The 23382-nt window shown below is 38.6% G+C and overlaps 1 protein-coding gene across 8 annotated transcripts in view; it reads right to left on the bottom strand.

The window, feature by feature from the left end:
• The window catches only part of ZNF451 (zinc finger protein 451), a 123271-nt gene that overhangs the window by 20385 nt on the left and 79504 nt on the right, over nucleotides 1–23382 (bottom strand). For all 8 annotated transcript variants that reach the window (XM_079933584.1, XM_079933581.1, XM_079933583.1 and 5 more), the window contains 6 exons: nucleotides 16731–16884; nucleotides 16090–16237; nucleotides 11814–13420; nucleotides 9885–10028; nucleotides 5563–5693; nucleotides 4492–4678 (listed from right to left, as the gene is read on the bottom strand). In XM_079933584.1, the coding sequence (XP_079789710.1) occupies nucleotides 4492–4678; nucleotides 5563–5693; nucleotides 9885–10028; nucleotides 11814–13420; nucleotides 16090–16237; nucleotides 16731–16884 (2371 nt within the window). The remainder of the gene's footprint in view (nucleotides 1–4491; nucleotides 4679–5562; nucleotides 5694–9884; nucleotides 10029–11813; nucleotides 13421–16089; nucleotides 16238–16730; nucleotides 16885–23382) is intronic.

The raw sequence follows: 23382 nt of genomic DNA, 5'->3' as shown, positions 1-23382 counted from the left end.
TACTTTTCACACAAATAATACATAAACACAAAAAATAAAGAAAGCATTTTTAATCTTACAATACAGTACCTTGAAAAGTACAGTAGTACCAGCTACATCACCGCTGCTTTTACGCTTGCTTCTGGACATCCTGGGCTTGAAATAAAGATACTGTACTACTGTACTCTATATAGTAATGTACAGTAAAGTACACAAAAACACAACCACTTGTAGAGGACGCACGCATGTGACAAGGTATGCCAGACACGTGAAGTAACTTAAGTGATTGGACATGCGAATGCACGTTTGTAAAGTTTGCAACTTGAAGGTTCATATGTAGGGGACTTACTGTACATGTCCATTTGGGGGAAAGAGGTTTGGAAAGCTTTTTTCAGATTCCCAAAAAGGTCCATCGACGCCTACCCGCAAACCACACTGCCTTAAAATAACTGGTTGTCAGATCTGAAGATAGCACACGGGGTTAAGCTAGATGAAAGGAGTTACCCTGGCATTCTTGTGGTAACCAAAACTACACTACAGGCCCAACACGAACTGCAGTATTTGTGGACACTGAGAGATGTTTCTCAGTCACAATACATATTAAATATCATTTCTTAACAAAGACTGTTACTCTACTATTCAGAAAGCCATTTATTAGGAAAGGTAAAGGAATAAAGTTACCCAAGAAAGTCACTGTTCTTTGATTTTTCTTATTATAAAGTTTATTAGCAGGCAGTTTGATGCCTTTCAATCTTCCATGAAGAAAAAAATTTGTCTTAAACTGAATCTGAACATACTGTGATTCAGCATAATATTTTTTTAAATTTTAGAGTTATAAAAGCATCTTTAAATCCAGACCTAAATAAAATATGTGACTTAAAGACTACATTTCTTTGGCCACTTAATTTTAATAATTTTCATTACTTTTAAAATGTAGTGGCTATAGCACATGAAAAGATGCTCTACATCACTAACCATTAGGGAAATGGAAATCAAAAACAAAATGAGATGCCACTTCGCACCCATTAGGATGGCTACTATAAAAACAAACAAAAGTCAGAAAATAACAATTGTTGGCAAGGATGCAGAGAAAATGGAACCCTTATGCACTACTGGTGAGAATGTAAAATGGTACAATCCATGTGGAAAATTAGTATGGAGATTACTCAAAAAATTAGAAAAAGGACTTCCCTGGTGGTGCAGTGGTTAAGAATACACCTGCCAATGCAGGGAACATGGGTTTGAGCCCTGGTCTGGGAAGATACCACATGCCGCGGAGCAACTAAGCCCGTGCGCCACAACTACTGAGCCTGCGCTCTAGAGCCCACAAGGCACAACTACTGAGCCTGCGTGCCACAACTACTGAAGCCTGTGCACCTAGAGCCCGTGTGCCGCAGCAAGAAAAGCCACCACAATGAGAAGCCCATGCACCGCAACAAAGAGTAGCCCCCACTCACCGCAATTAGAAAAAGCCCTTGAGCAGCAACGAAGACCGACATAGCCATAAATGAATGAATGAATTAGAAATAGAATTACCATATGATCCAGCAATTCCACTTCTGGGTATATACTCATAAGAACTGAAAGGAGGATCTCGAAGAGATGTCTGTATCCCCATGTTCACAACAGCATGATTCATAATAGCTGAAGCATGGATGCAACCCAAGTGTCCATCAATGGATAAATGGATAAGCAAAAGGGGGTATATACATACAATGGAGTATTATTCACCCTTAAAAAGGAAGGACATTTTGACATAGGCTACAACATGGGTGAAACCTGAGGACATTTTGCTCAGTGAAATAAGCCAGTCACAAAAATACAAAGGCTGCATGATTTAACTTACACGACATACTTAGAGTAGTCAAATTCATAGACAGGAAACAGAATGGTGGCTGCCAGGAGCTGGGGAAAGGGGAGTGTGGGGTTGTTTAATGGGTATGGAGTTTCAGTTTTGCAAGATGAAAAGAGTTCTGGGGATGGATGGCGGTGATGGCTGCACAACAATGTAAATGCAGTTAATACCACTCAACTGGAGACTTCAAAATGGTTAAGATGGTAAATCTTATGTATATTTTACTACAATGAAAAAAATGGAAAGAAAAAGTAAAAAAATATATAGTGGCTAGTAACCATACTTCCTTTTTACAGTAGTAATAATTAATAATAGCTGCTATTTACTGAGCACCTATGCTCTTTCCTATGCTATGCTAGACACTATACGTATCACTAATTCTTACAACCTTATAGATATGAAAAGTGAGACTCAGAAAAAGTTGAGTAACTTGCCTGAAATCACACAGCTAAGAAGCAGAAGTCAGTATTCGAATCAAAGACCATGCCCTTCTTTATGCACTGCATGGTCTCTGTATTTCACAAAAATTCAGAATAAAGTATACATGTGTCCCCAAAGAGCAGTAAGTTCAAACGAGCACTGATTACAAATGAATGATTAAAAAAAAAATACCTAGAGAATTCTATATTCTGACATAGAGAGTGGTTTATGACACTGATGAGTGAAAAAGGAAATTAAAGTATATGTCAAAAAAAAAAAAAAGGCTAGAGCATAAGAGACATTAAGAAAAGAACATCGGTATATAACAATAACCTATACTTTACCTCCAACCCTAATATACCCATGCAGACCTACTCATATGTAGCTCTCATTCCAAATAAAGTTGAAAGAAAGGCAAATCCATTACAGGTCTCATGTTCTAAATTACAAAAGAAATGCTCCCCAGAGCAGCAGCATAGGAGGAAGAAAAGGGGGTGGGCCTAGGTAGCAAAGGTAAAAATTTTAATATTTTTCAAGATATTAAGTAGATGTTGTTAAGGATCGGGAAAGGGATGGTAAAAGAATGGGAGAAAAAGAGGTTAAAAAAAGCCACAGACACATAGGGCACTCCATTTAATACTCTGTAATGACCTATATGGGAACAGAATTTTAAAAAGAGTGAATAGGGACTTCCCTGGTGGTCCAATGGTAAAGAATCTGCCTTCCAATGTGGGGGACGCAGGTTCAATCCCTGGTCAGGGAACTAAGATCCTACACGTCATGGGGCAACTAAGCCCACGCACCACAACTACTGAGCTTGTGCACCTCAACGAGACAGCCCACGTGCCACAAACTACAGAGCCCACGCACCCTGGAGCCCATGGGCCACAACTAGAGAGAGAAAACCCACACGCCACAACTAGAGAGAAGCCCACACACCGCAACTAGAGAACTAGAGAGAAGGCTGTATGCTGCAATGAAGATCCCACATGTCGCAACTAAGACCCCACACAGCCAAATAAATAAATATTTTAAAAATAATAAATAAATAAGAGTGGATATATGTATATGTATAACTGACTTACTTTGTTGTACAGCAGAAACTAACACAACATTGTAAATCAACTATACTCCAATAAAAAAAATTAATTAAAAATTTTAAGAAAAGAAAGAAAAGAAAAAAACCCGCCAGACAGAAAAAGCAAGTGAATGAAAACAGAAACTACAGAATAGGAAGACAAAATTCAGTACTGAATCATGACATAAATATGCAAAACAGAGCTGATTTTTCTTTAAAGAGCACAATTGTGCCAGTAGCTTAATGGTTCCTAACTTTGCAAAGTGAATTGATCCAACGCAGTGAGTGGTTAGAGCAAAGTTCTTCAGAATAGATCTTCAATCAAAATGTGGCTCTATATATGTAGAAAGAAGAAAATAGCTAGGAGGAGAGCACACTTGGACAATTTAAAGGCATATAATAAAAATTCCAAAAAGTAGTCAGTTTTTCATTGAGGTCATTCATCAATACCTTCAAACCATATTCATGGCTGCAAATTATTAGGATATTTAAAAATTACTCTTTTATTCTCTCCTACCCACATTTCAGAAATTACAAAAACCAAAACCAAAACCCATCTGGATCCCTAGAATTACATCCTTTCTTAAATACTGGTTAGTGAAATTGGACATCAGCATGCCCTTTCATTGAACAATCTCAAAAAGGCAGAGAAGAGTGTAGGACAGCGGATGCCTAGCCCTTCAAGGCAATAAAGATCTTTCAGGGCATCATTTTGTCACTGTCAACCTCTTAAATTTTTATTTTTTGGTATTGCCATATTAGCATTTATTGCTTTCTGATTTCTCCTATAAGCACTTTGCTTTCTGAAAAACTGAAGATAAATTTAGAATTTTAGAAATGAAATGAAGATCTGGATTCTGAGCTTTGCAAAACTATACTAGCATATTTCAAACCATAAGTATATATTTTAAATATATGAATATAAATTTTATTCATTAGATTAAAAATGGGCTCTAAAATATTATGAATTCATTCTCCTTCTAATACACTCAAAGTTAAAGTGAGATAAGAGAAAAAATACGATAGAAGCATGAGCGCATGGCGGTTTAGTGAGCAGGCAGCAGGGCACTAGTGGAGAGCAGTTTATTGGTTTCTCATCAATAAGTGAAGTGAAGTCTCTTCCTCTTGGGCAGTTGGCACTGTGGCTACAGCTGCATACCTTTGGTCGTATCAGATATGCTATTTAACAAGGCACACATCATATCTCCCTCTAAGTGGTGAGGGTTGAGTATATGTGCTGGCCTCTGAGTCTTCTTAAATTGATTCTCTAGCTCCAGAAAACCTTGATCTCCTGAGAGGATGGTGAAAGGAATCTGCTTGGGCAGTTGTTCATCCAGACGGCCAGCCTAAGTTGGAAAAAATGGCACAAGTTGATAAAGATCAGCATCTGAGCTTCCAGTCAAGTTACAGCTATTTCAGAATGAACACATACCTAGAAACGTGTATTTAGCTTGTTCCCTTGCTCCCACTGAAGTATGATATAAAGATCTCGTTCATAAATGAAATATACCATGTTTAATCAAATATAAAATGCTGTCAATTATAAGATAAGCTCTTTTATATGCCACTAAGAAAGAAAAAAAAAGCCAAAAAGAATATAACAGGAGGCCCCCACATAAAGGTGGAACACTAACAGGGCTACGCGCTCAACCTGAGGGTAAATAAAAAATGAATCTGCCATAGAGAAAAGGTAAGCAAAGTAATTTGCATAACTCAATCTTAGAACTGGCTAGATGAAAAAAGAAACTATCTGTGGTTTAAAACATAAGCAGCAGTCAACAAGTTTGCAGAGTATCAGTGTGACACAGAAACCCTTCAGCAGAGAATTTAATTTAAACTGGGTCTCAGGTGGGTTGTTTCTCCAGGTGACTAGCAGAGACAGAAGCAAATGCAAATTCCATCTGGGTCAACAGTGACTGCTATGGTGCCCCCCCATTTCAGAGATGTTAAAATGTGAAAGTGCCTCACGCATCAAGGAGTGTCATCTCCTGATAATTTATTCTAGAAATAGCTGAGGGTGCACTATGAGTAGCTGAGAGTCTGCTGGAACTGGGGATGAAGCAGTAAACACATGCTATGGACTCCTGCCCTCAATAGTCATAAGTAGAACCTGATGCAAAAGGTTTTATACAAAAAGCACAACATTGAAAAGGAATCTACAGTGTCATTATGATTCAAGAGGGGAAAAAATCCAAATGCACGTTTGATTTTGAATAAAACAATGACTCACATGCATACATATGGCAAAATCAGCAGCATCTTTTCTTTTACTACAGCGAGGATGAAGGAAGAAGCACCCAATCTTGTTTAGGTAATTATAGATCTTACAGTTGACGGGAGGCTTCCAGTTGGTGTTTCCTCCTATTATGTTTAGAAAAGGCATAAATGATGAGTCAAACAAGAGAAAAAGAACAGAACACTGGATACAACTGAAAACTCTATAAGGAAAAACAAATACTAGAAAAAAATGTTTCTAGAGGAAAAGTACCAGATTAGAAGGCAGAACAAGGCAGTTCTCGTGCAGGTAACACCAGGTTGTTGCTTAAATCTTGGGGAAGTAGACCGACTTCCCCAAATCTGCCTATTAATCTGAAAACTCACAGGGATGTTAAGCAGAATCAAAAGTAAAGTGCATGAAAATTCTTTGACTGCTGTTGTTCTATATGAATGTACGCATTAGTGGTTTTTTACAAATATGTCAAGGCTGCTCAGTGAATAAAAATGATGTGCAATCAGGAAAGCTGGACTTACTAAGAGGTTGTACTGACTACCTTATCCAGGTCAGCATGTTTCTATCTTAAATCCTAATCGTCTTCTTTATATGCTGCTTGCTGTCAAACATGGCATGCACACCTTGTTTCACTGCACTTTGCTTTACTGTGCTTTGCAGATACTGTGTTTTTTACAAACTGAAGGTTGGTGGCAACCTTGCATTGAGGGAGCTCATCGATGTCATTTTTCCAACAGCATTTGTTAACTTTGTGTCACATTTCGTTAATATTCGCAATATTTCAAACTTTTCCATCATTATTTTATTTGTTATGGTGATCTTTGATGTTACTATTGTAATTGTTTGGGGGTGCCATGAACCATGCCCATACAAGAAGGCAAACTTAACTGATAAATGTTGTGTGTGTTCTGACTGCCACACCGACTGGCCCTTCCCCCGTCTTCTCCCCTCCCTTCCTGCCTCCCTTTTCTCCGAGACACAATATTGAAATTAGGCCAATTAATAACCCTACAATGGCCTCTAAATGTCCAAGTGAGAGGAAGAATCTCACGTTTTTTAAAATCAAAAGCTAGCAATGATTAAGCTTAGTGAGGAAGGCATGTCAAAAGCCAAGACAGGCTGAAAGCTAGGCCTCTTGCACCACAAAGTTACCCAAGCTGTGAATGCAAAGGAAAAGTTCTTGAACGAAATTAAAAGTGCTACTGCAGTGAACAAATGAATGATAAGAAAGTGAAACAACATTATTGCTGATATGGAGAAAGTCTGAGTCTCTGCATAGAAAATCAAATGACCACAATATTCCCTTAAGCCAAAGCCCAATCCAGAGCCTGGCCCTAACTGCCTTCAATTCTATGAAGACTGAGAGAGGTGACGAAGCTGCAGAAGCAAAGTCTGAAGCTAGCAGAGGTTGGTTCATGAGGTTTAAGGAAAGAAGCCGTCCCCATAACATTAAAGTGTAAGGTGAACCAGCAAGTGCTGATGTAGAAGCTGCAGCAAGTCATCCAGAAGATAAGTCCTAAGATAATTCATGAAGGTGGCTGCACTAAACAAAAGATTTTCAGCGTAGGCAAAACAGCCTTCTATTGCAAGAAGATGCCATCTAGCAGTTTCACAGATAGAGAGAAGTCAATGCCTGGCTTCAATGTTTCAAAGGACAGGCTGACTCTCTTGTTAGGGGCTAATGCAGCTGGTGACTTTAACTTGAATACAATGCTCGTTTACCATTCTGAAAATCCTAGGGCCCTTAAGAATTAAGCTAGGACTTCCCTGGTGGTGCAGTGGTTAAGAATCCGCCTACCAACGCAGGGGACACGGGTTCAATCCCTGGTCCGGAAGATCCCACATGCTGCAGAGCAACTAAGCCCGTGAGCCACAACTACTGAGCCTGTGCTCTAGAGCCCGCGAGCCACAACTACTGAGCCCTCATGCCACAACTACTGAAGCCCGTGCGCCTAGAGCCCGTGCTCTGCAACAAGAGAAGTCACTGTAATGAAAAGCCCATGCACTGCAACGAAGAGTACCCCTGCTCACCACAACTAGAGAAAGCCCGCACGCAGCAACAAAGACCCAATGCAGCCAAAAATAAATAAATTTATTTTTAAAAAAAGAAAAAGAATTAAGCTAAATTGACCCTGCTTATGCTCTATAAATGTAAGAACAAAGCCTGGATGACAGCAATATGGTTTCTTGAATATTTTAAGCCCACTTTTGAGACCTACTGCTCAGAAGAATCCTTTCAAAATATTACTGCTCATTGACAATGCACCTGGTCACCCAAGAGCTCTGATGCAGATGTACAATGAGATTCATTTTGTTTTTATGTCTCCTAATGTAATATTCATTCTGTAGCCCATGGATCAAGGAGCAATTTTGACTTTCAAGTCTTATTATTTAAGAAATAAATTTCGTAAGGCTACAGCTGCCATAGGTAGTGATTCCTCTGATGGATCTGGGCAAACTAAATTGAAAACCTTCTAGAAAGGATTCACCATTCTAGATATCATAAAGGACATTCATGACTGGGAAGATGTGAAGAAAGCAAAATATCAACATCCACGGGAGTCTGGAAGAAGTTGATTCCAACCCTCATGGATGACTTTGAGGGGTCAAGAATTCAGTAGACAAAGGAACTGCAAATGTGGTGGAAACAGCAAGAGAACTAGAATTAGAACTGGAGTCTGAAGATGTGACTGAATTGCTGCAATCTCAGGATAAAACTTGAATGGGTGAGGAGTTGCTTCTTATGGATGAGCCAAAAGAAAGTGGTTTCTTGAGAAGGAACGCACTCCTGGTGAAGATGCTGTGAAGATTGTTGAAATGACAACAAAGGATTTCGAATATTACATAAGCTTAGCTGATAACACAGGAGCAGGGTTTCAGAAGACTGACTCCAATTCTGAAAGAAGTTCTACTGTGGGTAAAATGCTATCAAACACCATTGCATGCTACAGAGAAATCGTTCATGAAAGGAAGAGTCAACCAATGCTACAAACTTCATTGTTGTCTTATTTTAAGAAACTGCCGCAGTCACCCCAGCCTTCAACAACCCCCAGGCTGATCAGTCAGCAGCCATCAGCATGGAGGCAAGACCCCCCCCAGCAGAAAAATTACGACTCACTGAAGGCTCAGGTGGTTAGCATTTTTTTAGCAATAGGGTTTTTTTTTTTTGGCTGCATTGGGTTTTCATTGCTGCCTGCGGGCTTTCTCCGGCTGTGGTGAGCGGGGGCTACTCTTTGTTGCAGTGTGCGGGCTTCTCATTGCAGTGGATTCTCTTGTTGCAGAGCATGAGCTCTAGGCGCAGGCTTCAGTAGCTGTGGCACTCGGGCTCAATAGTTGTGGCTCGCGGGCTCTAGAGCGTAGGCTCAGTAGTTGTGGCACATGGGCTTAATTGCTCCACGGCATATAGGATCTTCCTGGACCAGGGCTCAAACCCATGTTCCCTGCATTGGCAGGCGGATTCTTAACCACTGTGCCACTAGGCAAGTCCCAAGGTATGTTTTAATTAAGACTTCTTTTAGACATAATGTTGTTGCTCACTTAATAGACCACAGTATAGTATAAACATAACTTTTATATGCACTGGGAAACCAAAAAATTCATGTGACTTGCAGTGGTCTAGAACTGAACCAGCAGTATCTCCTAGGGATGCCTGTACATCAGAGGCTCACTGTACTAAGCCTCAGTTAATCGAAGAGGAGTCTCTCTCCCAGGTTTGGTCAATGGTTTGTAAAGAGATTTAGACTACAGCCATACCACCCTGAATGCACCCGATCTCATCTGATCTCGGAAGCTAAGCAGGGCTGGGCCTGGTTAGTACCTGGAAGGGAGATTTATGTGAAGATGCACATTTATGAACAGTAAGGATGAAGTGAAGAGGCAGTTATGTTGAAAACACACTAGTCCTGTAGTCATGAGGCCCCAGTTTGAAAGCTAACTCTACTATTTATTATTTTTGTACTTTGTGAAAAATAAACTTCTCAGCCTTCTTCCTTATATTTTAAAGGGTGAAAATTATAACAATCAGTAAGCATGCATTAGTACCAAGTACAGTATCTGGCGCATTGTAGATATTGAATAAAGGCTCTTTCAATCTGTATCTAAAGATCCACAAACTGGGTCACCAGGTAGAGCGAATATTTACCTCAGAGAAATGTAAAGAGAAAAATATTCTAGCAGAGTAACTATAATGCAAAGTGACAAAATTCCAATTATGTTCCTATCTTCTATTCAGGAAGGTTCAAAAGGAGTCCTTTTAAAGCAAATCACATTCTAAGGGGGAAAAAAAGGGAGGTTGTCTCAAATGTGTTCCTTATTAACCATACCTTGAAAGCCCCAAATAAATGTTCCTTGGTTAAGATTCCCTGGTAGATGACCAAAAAAGTTGGACCAGTTATCAAAGTCTACAAAGACTATGTGAGTCATGGTTCGCAGGTAATCCAAATCTGGGAGCTCAACAACCTCTTCATCTGAGAAGAGAGAAACATCAACATGAATTTGATAAGAATTAGCTAAAAACTTTTTAATTTGTCAACTTAATATTAATCTTACATGTTATTTACTTCTATCTAAACCATGTCATGAAATCCAAACCTGTATGTGACATAATATATTTATATCAGATAAGAAATATTTTGAATATTTCAGAAATGATTATTCTTTCAACAAATATGTACCATTGATCCTGGCTTTCTTTAAAAGTCACTTATAAAAGAAAGTTTTTAAAAAATTAGTATACTGGAAGATATGGAAGACCAAGTTTTAAGGCTAAATAACTAAAAACTCGCACCATCCATCAAAACAAACTTTCAGGGTTACTTGCTAAGAACTTTCTCGCCGCCAGGAGTTTGTTCTTTTCCTAATGTAGACTGATTCATCAGCAGCCCTCTGGCTCTGTGCTCACACACCTGAAAGCAGACACGAGACAGCCCACAAGAGGCTCCTGTGGCTCGTGCAGAACAGGGCCCGGTGCTCCTCGCGCCAAGGACACCTCTTCCTCAGTCAACTCAGGGCCTCTCACCTCCCACCATCTGCAACTCTTGTCCTCCCTCCTCTTCCCCTCCCTCCTCTTCTCTTCTTTCATACCTTTCACTTTGACAGGGCCTTACAGTTTCGAGTGGTAGCAATGCAAGCCTTAAATGTTTATATTATTTTTAAAATGGATAGCTTCTACTCCACCTACTAGAGACTCCCTCAGAAAAAGACTGCCATCTTCCCATTTCCAAACCACCCATCTTCCTATCTGTCTGCTTAAAATACTAATAGATACAACAATGACCTCCTATCAGACACAGACCAACACAAATCCCCCAAAAGCAATCACAAGAGCAAAAGGAAAACAACAGAACATAAAATAGTGTGACCACGGTTTCACTGTTTGACATCGAGTTGAATGGATCATCATTTCTCACATAAAACATACCGTGGCTAAAGGCAATGTTGAGATCTACATGTGCTACAAACTCAGTAATTCATAAACATATTTTATGAACCAAAATACTCACATATTTCATTTTTTCCACTCGACATTGTATAACTTATGAAGAGTTAATCTTTAAAAGAATATACACTTAAAATTATACTCTAAAGAAAACAATTTACTTCTAAACAAAATGAAAACACTGCACTCTTCTAGACTTCCTTAATCTTATCAAAGAAGAAGGGAAGCCTAGAGTAAGCACAGACAAGGGGATCCATACCTCAGTTTTCTGCCTGGTTTCTTGCTACCACTTAACAACTCGACTTCTAATTGCTATTTTAACTCTAAGTAAAAGCTTTGCTTCCGAAGACGGTAACAAAAATATACAAATTCTCAAGTGACCTTTAAAACTTCTCATACTTATAGAATAAGGTCAAAATAGAAATAAAAAGAATTCACCTGATTTATCTTTTTATTGAACTTAAATCTAAATGACAGTAACGTGCAGGATAACTTTCAAATCTGACTTTCAGAAGGACCATCTATTTCCCTCATCTTTCAAAATTCCCATGTCTTTTGGAAAAGAAAAGAAAATGTTACCTAAAGTACCTATTATTTAGCGTAACAGATATTCCTTGTGCCCTTAGGTTGAGAGAGTGGCTGCCTGAAGCAGCGGGAATACAGATTCCTCCCGGTAAAGTGCACGCCACGTATCAGCCCATCAAGTCCTGGCTTCAACACTGGCTCCCTAGGAGCAAAGAGGGTGGCTACACATGCACGTGTTTCTAAGCGGAAATGGGAAACGTGTACGGACGTCAGGGTTGTGGAGCCGTACCTGTACTCTGACAGCTCACGTCAGTCTCGGCTCCTCTCTCCAGGTCTGAAGTCTGTGGACAGCTTGCTGCCTGTCTCAGCTTTCTCTCTGCACAGGAGGAACTGGCAGCAAACGTGTACGGGCTCGTCTGCTCAGGCCCAAAGCAGGCCACGCTGGGCTCCCGCAGGAAGCAGTGTTTCCTGTGGAAGTGCTGCTGCGCGCTCTCGGGATCCTGGAAGGCTCTGGTGCAGGTGCCGCACTTGATCAGGCACCGCGGCATGCCCTCTGCGCCCTCCGGCTCCGCGTGCACCTGGCGCACGTGTGCCAGCATGTCATCCGTGGCCTGCGCCGTGGCCGAGCACACGCCACAGCGGAACCACAGGCGGCCCTGGCCCAGGAGAGTCTGCAGACAGCGAGCGTGGTCCTCCCTTCTGTTGACTTTGCAGAGGTAGCTCTCCCGGCAGCCGCACGTGAGTAGGTTACCGGTCTCTATAACTGGAAAATCACTCTCGGTTTTAATGGACGTTTCCGTTTTTTCTGACACAAATACATAGTCTATGCTGTGGTGCTCCTTATAATGACTCAGAAACGCTTCTTCCACATTAAAGATCAGATCACAAAGGCCACAGAAATACTTCATCTTTATTTCGTTGTCATGCTCATCTTGGCAATGTCGATACAGTGTTTCCATCTTGTGAAAAGTCTTTTTGCAATGGGCGCAGCTATACCTATGAAACTGGTGACTTGCTAAAGACATGCAGTGTTGTTTCACACATTCTTGGGAGTCAAACATATCTTCACAAATTCGGCATTGCCATTTACCGCTTGGAGGACTGGTTGCTGGGGAATGATCAAGAATAGTAATAGTCGAAAAAGGATTATCAGCAGTCAGATCATTCACCAACGTTGTAGAGGATGACGGCAAAGTGTCACCTTCTACCTCATCTGTCTCATAAAAATACCTGTGTCCATTATGAAACTCAGTCACATGGGCCATTATAGCCTCTTTCCTTGCCAACTCCTTTTTGCATGTCCGACACCAGAAAAGAAAGTTATTTAAATGTGCCCCTCCATGAATGCGGCTCATATGTAAACGGATGACTCCTGAATCTTCACACACCTTCCCACAGACCACACACTTATAACACATCGTGTTTGCTGAGAAAACGTGCTTTTCTACTGCATCTTCACTTGGGAAGCGTTGCTGGCATTCACAAAACCAGGTTTTAACAAGTGACTTTTCCTTCTGAACACAAACCATACCCCCATGGCTTTTATCTCCTAAATTAATCTTCTTTTTTGGAACAGTGCTGCAATCTTCTGAGCTAGATTCTCGAACGGACATATTTCTTTTAAGTGATGAAAATTTTGACTTATCTTGCAACAGGTGCAAGTCAGAAGGGGGTTTGTTCCCTTCACTGCTGTGGCAATAAAGTAAGACTGATTCTTCCATTGAGTTAATGACTCGGACTTTGTGTCCTGAGTTCCGCTTGTGATTCCGGGTACTGGTTTCATCCACAAAGACACGGTTGCAATGTGGACAATAACCTCTCAGTAGGAATTTCTCTGCCACCTGAGCAATGCTCTTCTCAGCTAGAGCTACAGGACCAGCGTTTCGACAACGAACTCTAAATTGGACAAAAAAATAAACTCATAAGTATTTTCTAAATATGGTATCTCTGCTTTTTATTGTAGGAATTATAAAGTAATCAATGTATACACAAGCACTAAAAATTGTTTTTCAATAATGTTGCAGGGCTTCCCTGGTGGCACAGTGGTTAAGAATCCACCTGCCAATGCAGGGGACACGGGTTCAAGCCCTGGTCCAGGAAGATCCCACATGCCGCGGAGAACTAAGCCCTTGCACCACAACTATTGAGCCTGCGCTCTAGAGCCCGCGTGCCACAACTACTGAAGCCTGCGTGCCTAGAGCCCATGCTCTGCAACAGGAGAAGCCACTACAATGAGAAGCCGTGCACCTCAATGAAGAGTAGCCCCCGCTCGCGGCAACTAGAGAAAGCCTGCGTGCAGCAACGAAGACCCAACAGAGCCAAAAATAAATAAATTTTAAAAAATAAAGTTGCAGATGATATAATAATATTCTATCTACCTGACCATTACCTACACTTATCTGTTTCTAATCCATATACCAAAGGGTAAAACTAGAATCAAAAATTTTTTTAAAAATTCAGACAAATTTTAGACAAGTACAAACTATATCAAATGCACTGATAGGAACGTCATGAGACAAGCAAGTAATTAACTTCTCTGTGGTAATTAAACAATACAGAGGAGCACTACAGTGAGACTCTCAACAACCCTGTACCTATTCTTTAAGAATGAACTGATTTTACGTTAGGAAAATGCCATGCCCATGGTTGCTTTTATACTAAAGAAAGTGTCCAACATCATTGTTCATTAGGGAAATCCAGATTAAAACCACAGTGAGACTCTCAAAAGGACAACTAAAATGAAATAGACTGGCAACAGCAAACCTTGGCAAGGATGTGGAGGAAATGGAACTCTCACACCTGGCTGGTAGGAATGTGTACCAGTGCAAACACTTTGGGAAAATGTCTAGTAGTGTCTTATAAAATTAAATACACATACTCTTCGATCCCGCAATTCCACTCCTAGATATTCATCCAAGAGAAATGAAACCTATGTCTATAAAAGGCTTGTATAAAATGTACATAGCAGCTTTATTCACACTAGCTAAAAACTGTCCATCAACATAAGAATGAATAAACAAATTGTGCTGTATTCATACAAGAGAATACTTCTCACAAATAAAAAGGAACAATGTACTAAACAATATGGATGAATCTTACAGATATTATGACAAACACAAAAGAGTGCATACTCTATATGATTCCATTTACATAAAGTCCTAGAGGAGATAAAACCAACGTAAGGTGGAAAAAGTATCAGAATAGACTGCCTGAGGGTGAGAGGGTGGGAAGTGACCAGGAAGGGAACAATGGAACTTTCCATGGAGAGGTAACACAGGATGGTAAAAGTGTGGGTTAACAGATGTATCCAGTAGTCAAAATCATAAAGGTTAAGATTTGTATACTTCAATAAATCGAAATTGTATCTCAGAAACAAAGAACTGTAAAAAATAATTAAGGGTAGTAAGGAACATACAGATATATAAATAAAAGAAGAATGGCAGTGTTGATAATTATTAAAACTGGGTGACAGGTAAATGGAGGTTCATTATACTATTCAGCTGACTTCCATACAGTTGAAATTTTCCATTAAAAAAATTAGGAATAAAAATAAAGGGCAGAACCAGGATTTGAACTCATAAAATATAAGTCAGAACCAGGACTGTTAACATCAATAATTATACTGAGTGTATACAGAGTGATTATACTCCACTGCCTCTGTTTTTTGAGAACATATTTTACTTGAAGGTTTGTGAAAACAACTGTTCTACTAAAACAAATGCAATTGTATCATTTAGTAGTGTGATACAATTTTAATGCATTTTAAAGAAATAATGGGGAAAAAAAGACCTAAGAGACACAGCATCTAAATGTAAAGTACAGACTTTGAATTATGATTCCAACAAACCAAATGTAAAAAACATCATGAAGTAATCGGAGAAATTTGATAACTGACTAGGTGTTTGATGATATTTAAAAAAATAGTTTTTTAAAGTGTGATAATGGTATTAGTTATTTTTCTTTAAAAAAAAGAGTGCTTATCATTCAGAGATATATATTGAAGTATTTACAGATAAAATGACAAGATTTGCTTCAAAATAAGAACTTCTGGGGATGAGAGTATAAATAAAACACGACTGTCATGTGTTGATAACTACTGAAGCCTCGTGAAAGGTACACTGGGGTTCATTATACGATTCTCCTTACTTTTGTATAGTGCTTGATAATTTCCATTGTAAAGACAAAAAAAGCATACTTGATTGTTTGACAAATTTGGCCTTTCACTGACATGTAATTTTTCACTTGTTTGTGATACTTTCCATGCTGGTTGACTCAAAGCCAAGGTTCTATCATAACCCTCTCCTCCTCCAGGCACAACCCTCAACAGCACATGCAGAACTTAGAACTGTTAGCTTGTTTTATGTTCACAGCAACATCAATATATCCACTTTTCTCACACCTCTCACTTCTTTCATTATGCTAAGTTTGGGTAATGTCCAGGCAAATATACATTCTCATTTTAGAAGGAGAGAAACATGGAATAGAAAAGTATTTGTTGAGTCCTCTGGCTGTTGTGGAGCTTATTGGGCGGGAATCTTACAGCCCAAGACTAGCCCCTTACAAACCTGAAATGGGCAGTGAGCTCCATGTGGGAACGCAGTGTCTGGTGGCAGGCCACACACTTAACTTGAAATGGAACATCTTTGCACAGAGAGATCAAAAGTTTCTTTGCAAAAGATGGAAATGATATTGGCTGTGCCATTCCCTTGTCATCTGAAAGACAAAATGAACTATGACTTGCAAAGATCTGAGTAGAGTGACCCGGCCTTCCTCCCCTTTGCCTTTCTCAACATCAGGTGACGTAAGTAAAAGAAGATGGTTATTTATGTGATAAAAATCTAAGAGAAGTCGTTTTCTAGCCTCAATTAGGTGCAGTGGATGCTGAACTCATGCTCAAGTTAAAATCTGAATCTTAAATGCAGAGAAATACCCAACTTCCCAATGGATATATACAAAAACATTATCCTGCATAAATGTTTTCTTCTCAAGTTTCTTTTCATTCCTCAAAGTAAACCTTACTCTTAGGTGCAAATAAATAATGAGAATCTTTTTTGAAAAATAAAAAATGAGATAAAAACCTTTTGCTTTCATGGTTCTCAAAACTAATGTGAAGATAAGTTACCTCAAGAATTATCTGAGAAGTATGGTAAATCAGCAAAGGTTAAAGTAGTTTAATAATTTTCAGCGGAAGAGAGTATTAACATACCACCCAGTTTAAAACTCTGATGGAAATGATTCTTTCCAGACATATGCTTCAAACACTCATCCTTGCTGCTAAAAAGAAGGAAGCAATTTGGACACGCAAAACACTGAATAATCTGAGGAAGAAGGTTGTTTTTATGTCCATCATCTGCAGCTTCCTAAAATATAAGGCAAAGCTTTATTATAGACAACTAAAATCAATATTCAATTTCTTAAATCAACTTTCAAAATTTCCTATTTATTTGGAATATTTTGTATCAGTTTTTAACATGAAAACTTTTCTTCCCTGAGTGTGAACTGTGGATTTTTTTGTCATAAATGAGGTCCCATATATGAAATTTTAAATTATTTCCTTAAAAACAAATTATTACCATCTTTCTATGACAATAAACATACATTTGCTTTCTATACATTTTTTTATATATACATCTACATGCAATATTATATAAATGCATAAATGTTTTCATATCACATATACTTTTTCTTATGTTTTGCTTTGTTCACTCTACTCTGCAATATAACCTATGTTTACAAATACGTATTCTTCTATAAATTTCTCCATACAAAAATAAATACACAGAGGGAATTGCCATTGTTTTATCAAATATTGTCATCTTACAGATTCTTCTGCCTCTTAGTTTTCTTATTCCACAATAACTAATGGAAATCCCTAAAAATCAACTGGTGTCGCTCTAATTTATTCTTCTTAATGGCTACAAACTACTCCATGGTGTGATGTGGATCTACTGAGATTTAGTCAACTATTCATTTCCAGGCTTTTTTTTTTTTTTGCCACTGTAAACAATGGTTTTGTAAATATTGTTGACTATATATCCTCATTAAATAGTGCTTTTCTCTCATTACCAAGATTGGCCGCATTGGGTTAAAAGGTTCATTATTTGAATATTAAAAGATATTGTGTAACTGCTCCTCAAAAAGGCTCTACAAATTCCGATTCCCTAGCACTGAGTGAGCCTGGCACAATAGCTATTACAGATCTTATTGTCATGTCTGCAGTCTTACAGATGTGTGTTATGTTAATTTGCCTTTCCTGTCTACTAGTGAGTGTGAGCATTTATTCATACAATTCTGTGCATTGCTTATTCCATTCCAGCCTCATGTTTTGATTGTTTTTGCTTTTTCCCCTCTGGTCAACTTGTATCCATTCTCTGTTATCAAAACTAACTCTGTCTCATCCTCTATTTTTCAAATATTCTTCATCAAACAGCTATTAATTTAGTATATGGTCACCTTAAAATTCTGATACAAACAGGTATGTCTTTTCTAGGGTCCAGGTTTCCAAACTTGGCTAAGAGTCTCCTCTATCCCCAAATTGGAAATATTTTTAAGTGTATATTTATATGTATATGTATAACTGTATGTGTGCTGTGTATAAATATAATGTAACTTCTTGTTAATGGTCTTTAGAATAATAGCCTTAAAGGTTGCATTGTGTCTTCTTAAATTTACTATCATTAACATTAGGGATATCAAAATAGTTTGTGTAGTTGCTTATGAAATGCAACAGGAGGAGTGATAGGAAATTTACATTTATACTGAGTATATGTCAAGCACCACCTTACGGTTCAAATGTGCTTTTCCACTTAATCCTTACAATAACCCCGTGAAGTACTATTTTCATTATTTACAAATAAGAAAACTTAAGTTTACATAAGTCAACAAAATTATCACTCCCCTCCAAGTTGTACCCTCAGAAGAGACAAAGCTACCATTCACACCCAGCTTTACAGCTGTGGTGGTAAATCCTGTGCTCTTTCCACTACTCCTCACCCTATTTTATTTTGGTGACAGCCATGCAGAAGATAACACCCAGTATGACACTTTGCATTCCAATTAGAAGGTTCCAAATAAGAGCACTAAAAGCATTTACTACCAACCAATTTGTACAAATGACCCCTACCTGAAGAACTCTAATAAGCTTTAGTTCAACTGTGAGTTATAAGTGGATTCAAAATAAGCTTGTTTAAACTGTTTGCTCAATAGAACAAAAACTGTGATTCTACATAAAATTTTATTGGAATATACCTATTGCAAAAGTATAGCATATTTGCAAATAACTTCTACAAACCAGGGGAAGGAATGGGAAATAGGGTATCTGGGAAGTACTCAATTCCTTTTTACCATTATATTTCCAGTTATATTAAATCAAAACACACCATACAAATATGTATACATTAAAAAAAGTATAACCATAATAAGATACCACTTCATAGGTACCCACTAGGATGGCTATTTTAAAAGACAGATAGTAAGTGTTGGCAAGGATGTGAAGAAACTGGAACATTGTTGGTGGGAAAGTAAGCTGGTACACTGTGATGGGTAACAATTTGGCAGTTCTTCAAAAACTTAAAGATGATAACCATATGGCCCAACAATTAACTCATTAGAGAAGTGAAAAAGTATGACCACACAAAGACTTGTACATTTGTTTATATCAGCATTATTCACAACAGTCAAAAAGTGAAAACAACCCAAGTGTCCACCAACTGAACTGATAAACAGAAAGTGGCATATGTCCATACAATGGAATATTACTTGGCAATAAAAAGGATGAAGTACTGACATATGTCACAACATGGATAAGCCTTGAAAACATCATGGTAAGTGAAAGAATCTTGTCACAGAAGGCCACATATTGTAGGATTCCATTTAATGAAATGTCTGGAAAAGGCAAAAACCACAGAGACAGAAAGTAGTGTACTAGTTGCCTCAGGCTGGGGAGGGGGAAGAGTCACCTTCGATGACAGAATGGCCCTAGGAACAGAATGAGAGAGAGTTGTAATGCCCACCGAGACCGACAAGTGACAATGAGGCACCCTGGGGCCTACGATACATCCTCCACCATCCCCACCAGCACCAAAAGGGAGAAAAGCAGGAAGTTACGCAGTGACAGACCCACTGGACAGTCTTTTTTTTTTTGGCCATCCTGCGAGGCATGTGTGATCTGACTAGGGATTGAACCCATGCCCCCTGCAGTGGAAGCACGGAGTCTTAACCGCTGGACCACAAGGGAAGTCCCTGGATAGCTTGAATGTCAGAAAACACTAGACACTTGCTACTCAAAGTATGACTCAAAGACCAGCAGCACTGCCATCACCTAGAAGCTTGTTAGAAATCTTGAATCTAAGGCCCCACATCAGATCTACTGAGTCAGAACCTGCACTTTAACAAGATTCCCAAGTGATTTGTGTGCACTTTGAAGTTTGAGAGGCATGAGTCTAGACAGAAGAAACTGGAGATAAAAAGAAAACGGAAGGGCAGCAAGGCAAACAATGCAAATTGTGGACAGTCTCACAATTTCATTGAAGAACATCATCTTTATGAAACAGAATTCACAGGCATGCAATCTTCTAGCGACCTCTTCTGGCTCATTTAAGATACGTAATGACTGGTTCCTTCCGAGTCCTTGTGACAGACACTCCAAAGAATAAGCAATAGGAGCTTTTATTAAAAACTATATGTCAGGCCATAAGTGCTTTATATTGTATTATGTTTTCTCTCAACAATCTTGTATGTAAGTATAACAATTCCACTTTAGAGATGAAGAACCAAGCTCACAGATGTGCTGTAACTTGGTGAGAACACATAGCTAATAAAAGTAACTGGAATCCAGGTCTGTCTGACACCAAAGCCTTTGCTCTGTTTTACCAGATTGCTTCCCAGAAGGCTGAATATCATAAATTTACTTCCCAGAGAGACGGCAAAAGGGAGGGCAAAACAGCATAGGATGAGTGATTCCCAGAAAAAAAAGGAAACAAATTAATGAAATTTGGGAAAACACAAATGAGAGTATTAATTAATTTTAAGGTTAAAATATCTATTCAGATTTACTGAAGAAAAAAGATGAATATGCTTACAGCATGGAATAGAAAAACATGCCCTGAAAGAACTCCAGTTCTGAAAAAGGTGGAATACTAGTGACCCACTGCAAACACTAAAAAACTATGGAATGTAGTTGCACCCTTTTCCTTTCTCTCCCCAAACCTGTGTCAGGGCACTAGACAGCCCTATCATTTCTTTCTTTAATGTGTCTTTTGGATCCACTTTAAGGTCTTTATTTTAAATGTCATTACCTAAGTAAACTCTTTTCTCATCTCAAAGCTAAGTTACTGCTGAAGTCACCTAAACTGGTCTCCTTGTCCACATCTTTGAATCCACCCTGAACACTGGTGCCATTCTAATACCACCCATCTCTTTGGTGTCCCTAAAAAAGGAGAAGGAATTTGGTTCTAGAATTTAAAGTCCCTCTAGCTCTGAAGATATAACAATTATTTTCATCATGTCACGTCCTGTGATAGTGCCAGTATCTTGCCAATATCAAGTTTAAATTTTGTGCCTTTATAGTCAAGTTACTATTGTACTTGTGTTGGGAGTCCCCAGGTCCATCCCCAGGCTTGGTGGCTGGCTAGGACTCACAGGACTTGGTGTACAGTTGTACTCATGACTATGATTTATTACAGCAAAAGGATACAAAGGGGGAAAAGCACACTGGGCAAGGTCCAGAGGAAACCAGGTGTAAGATTCCAAGGGTCCTCTCCCAGCGGAGACACACAGACACACCTAATTTCCACAAGGAAATTAGGTGTTCGGCATAAACCACACTGTCTGCACCAACAGTTCACACACAAAGGGCCACTCATCAGAGATTCATAGGGACCCGCCAAATCTAAGTTCCTAGACAACAGCCCAGTGCCAACCTTGCAAGCAAGTCCGTCTAAGGACAGAAGTCTCAGGCCTGCTATGTCACCTGCTCTCTGCACTCTACCTATTCCCATATTTGCTACTCTGTGTAGGCTCTTGTTCAAACCTTCCTGTGATTACACTTGTCCTTTCCATCTATCCAAACCCAAGCCTGGAGGACCACTTCTCCTCTGCAGTGCTCTGTCAGCTTCTTCTGCTACTCCTCTCCCCTTCCCCTGAACTCCTATTTCACCTAATGATGTACCATTGCAGCTTATTCATTCTAGAGCACATGGATTCCTCTCGTACTACGGTGACTCATCAGGGTTGAACAAGACACAGGCTCCCCAAAACTAATGACTAAGTATACAACGAACTCAGCGTTAATAGGCGCATCTATCCTGGGAACACTCTTCAGCACCAGAACAGGGGTCAGTCAACCACAGAACTCAACCAGAGACACCTGGGAGTGCAAGTCTTCATTTTCTGTGTGAACCTCTACAGAATCCAAGTTACTACCCACATGAATTTTCAAGTATAGGGCTAGAGATTAGCAAATTCTGAAAACATGGTTTAAAGAAAAACCCTAGTTCTCTCTGGACATTAGCATTTTACTACTTCAAAACCTAATATTTACTCAGCAAATACATCATGTATGGATCTCACAGGTTTCTAGCTACAAGGATATTTAATGTGTTATTGTTTTTAATAACAAAAATGTAAACAATTAATACATCTAATAGGAAATTAAATGAACTATAATATATTCATACAGAATGTCATTCATTGATTTTAAATGTACATACTGATTCAACATATATTTAAACATTTATGTTTACAACACACTGCTTTTCTTAACGAAAAAATTTACATACTTTATCCTATGTAAAAATATTTACATAGGAAGAAAAAGCAGAAATATATACATAAAAATGTTAACAATGCTTATCTCTATAAGTGAAATTAAGAGCGATTTCTTAAAAGAAAGAAAAATACCATATGATATCACTTATATGTGGAATCCAAAATACAACAGAAATGAACACATCTACAAAACAGAATCACAGACACAGACAGTAGACTTGTGGTTGCCAAGGGGGAGGGGAAATGGAGGAGGAAAGGACTGGGAGTTTGGGGTTAGCAGAGGCAAACTATTATATATAGAATGGATAAACAACAAGGTCCTATTGTATAGCACAGGGAACTATATTCAGTATCCTATGATAAACCACAATGGAAAAGAATATAAAAAAGAATGTATATTTATGTATAACTAAATCACTTTGCTGTACAGCAGAAATTAACACAACATTGTAAATCAACTATACTTCAATAAATTTTTTTAAAAAGTGATTTCTTATTTTCCTTTTGTTAGTATTTTAAAATTTTTCCACAGTGAACATATTGCACAATTAACATTTTGTAATTTTAACTAGTGAGATATCTAATATCAAGTGTGGGAAACACTTATTACAGAGTTCTTCATTACATTGAATTTGCTAATATCATGAATCAATCTTATATCCCTTGAGATTTAACACTTAATGTGGGTGTTAAATACCAGCCTTTTAAATACCAGATCTATTTCTTAATACCAGCATTAATAAAGGAATCATTATTTACTACGTGGCTCCAACAATTCAACCAGCAGTGAACGGCAGCACACTTAAGAATAATGTTCTGGTTATCATGTGACTAACTCACAGAACATCTTGAACAAAGTAAGTTATTTTCATAGAGCAACTCCATAAAAATGATATTCTTTAAGACTGCTGGCTTTCAGCTATCAGGGTTACCTGCCCATGGTAACTTAATGTTCCAAGTAATTTTATTCCCCATAGACAATCATAATTTTGATCTTTATGTGCATCACTGTTGAATGCAACCTTAAGAACAGCAAGAAAACACCTATATCCCATTCCACGGTTCTCTAGAAAAAGAATACCTACTCTTAG

Source organism: Stenella coeruleoalba, assembly GCF_951394435.1.
Source record: "Stenella coeruleoalba genome assembly, chromosome: 10".
In the NCBI taxonomy this organism is placed as follows: Eukaryota; Metazoa; Chordata; class Mammalia; order Artiodactyla; family Delphinidae; genus Stenella; species Stenella coeruleoalba.
Note: the sequence above shows the minus strand (reverse complement) of the source record. Positions and strands in the feature narration are given on the sequence as shown.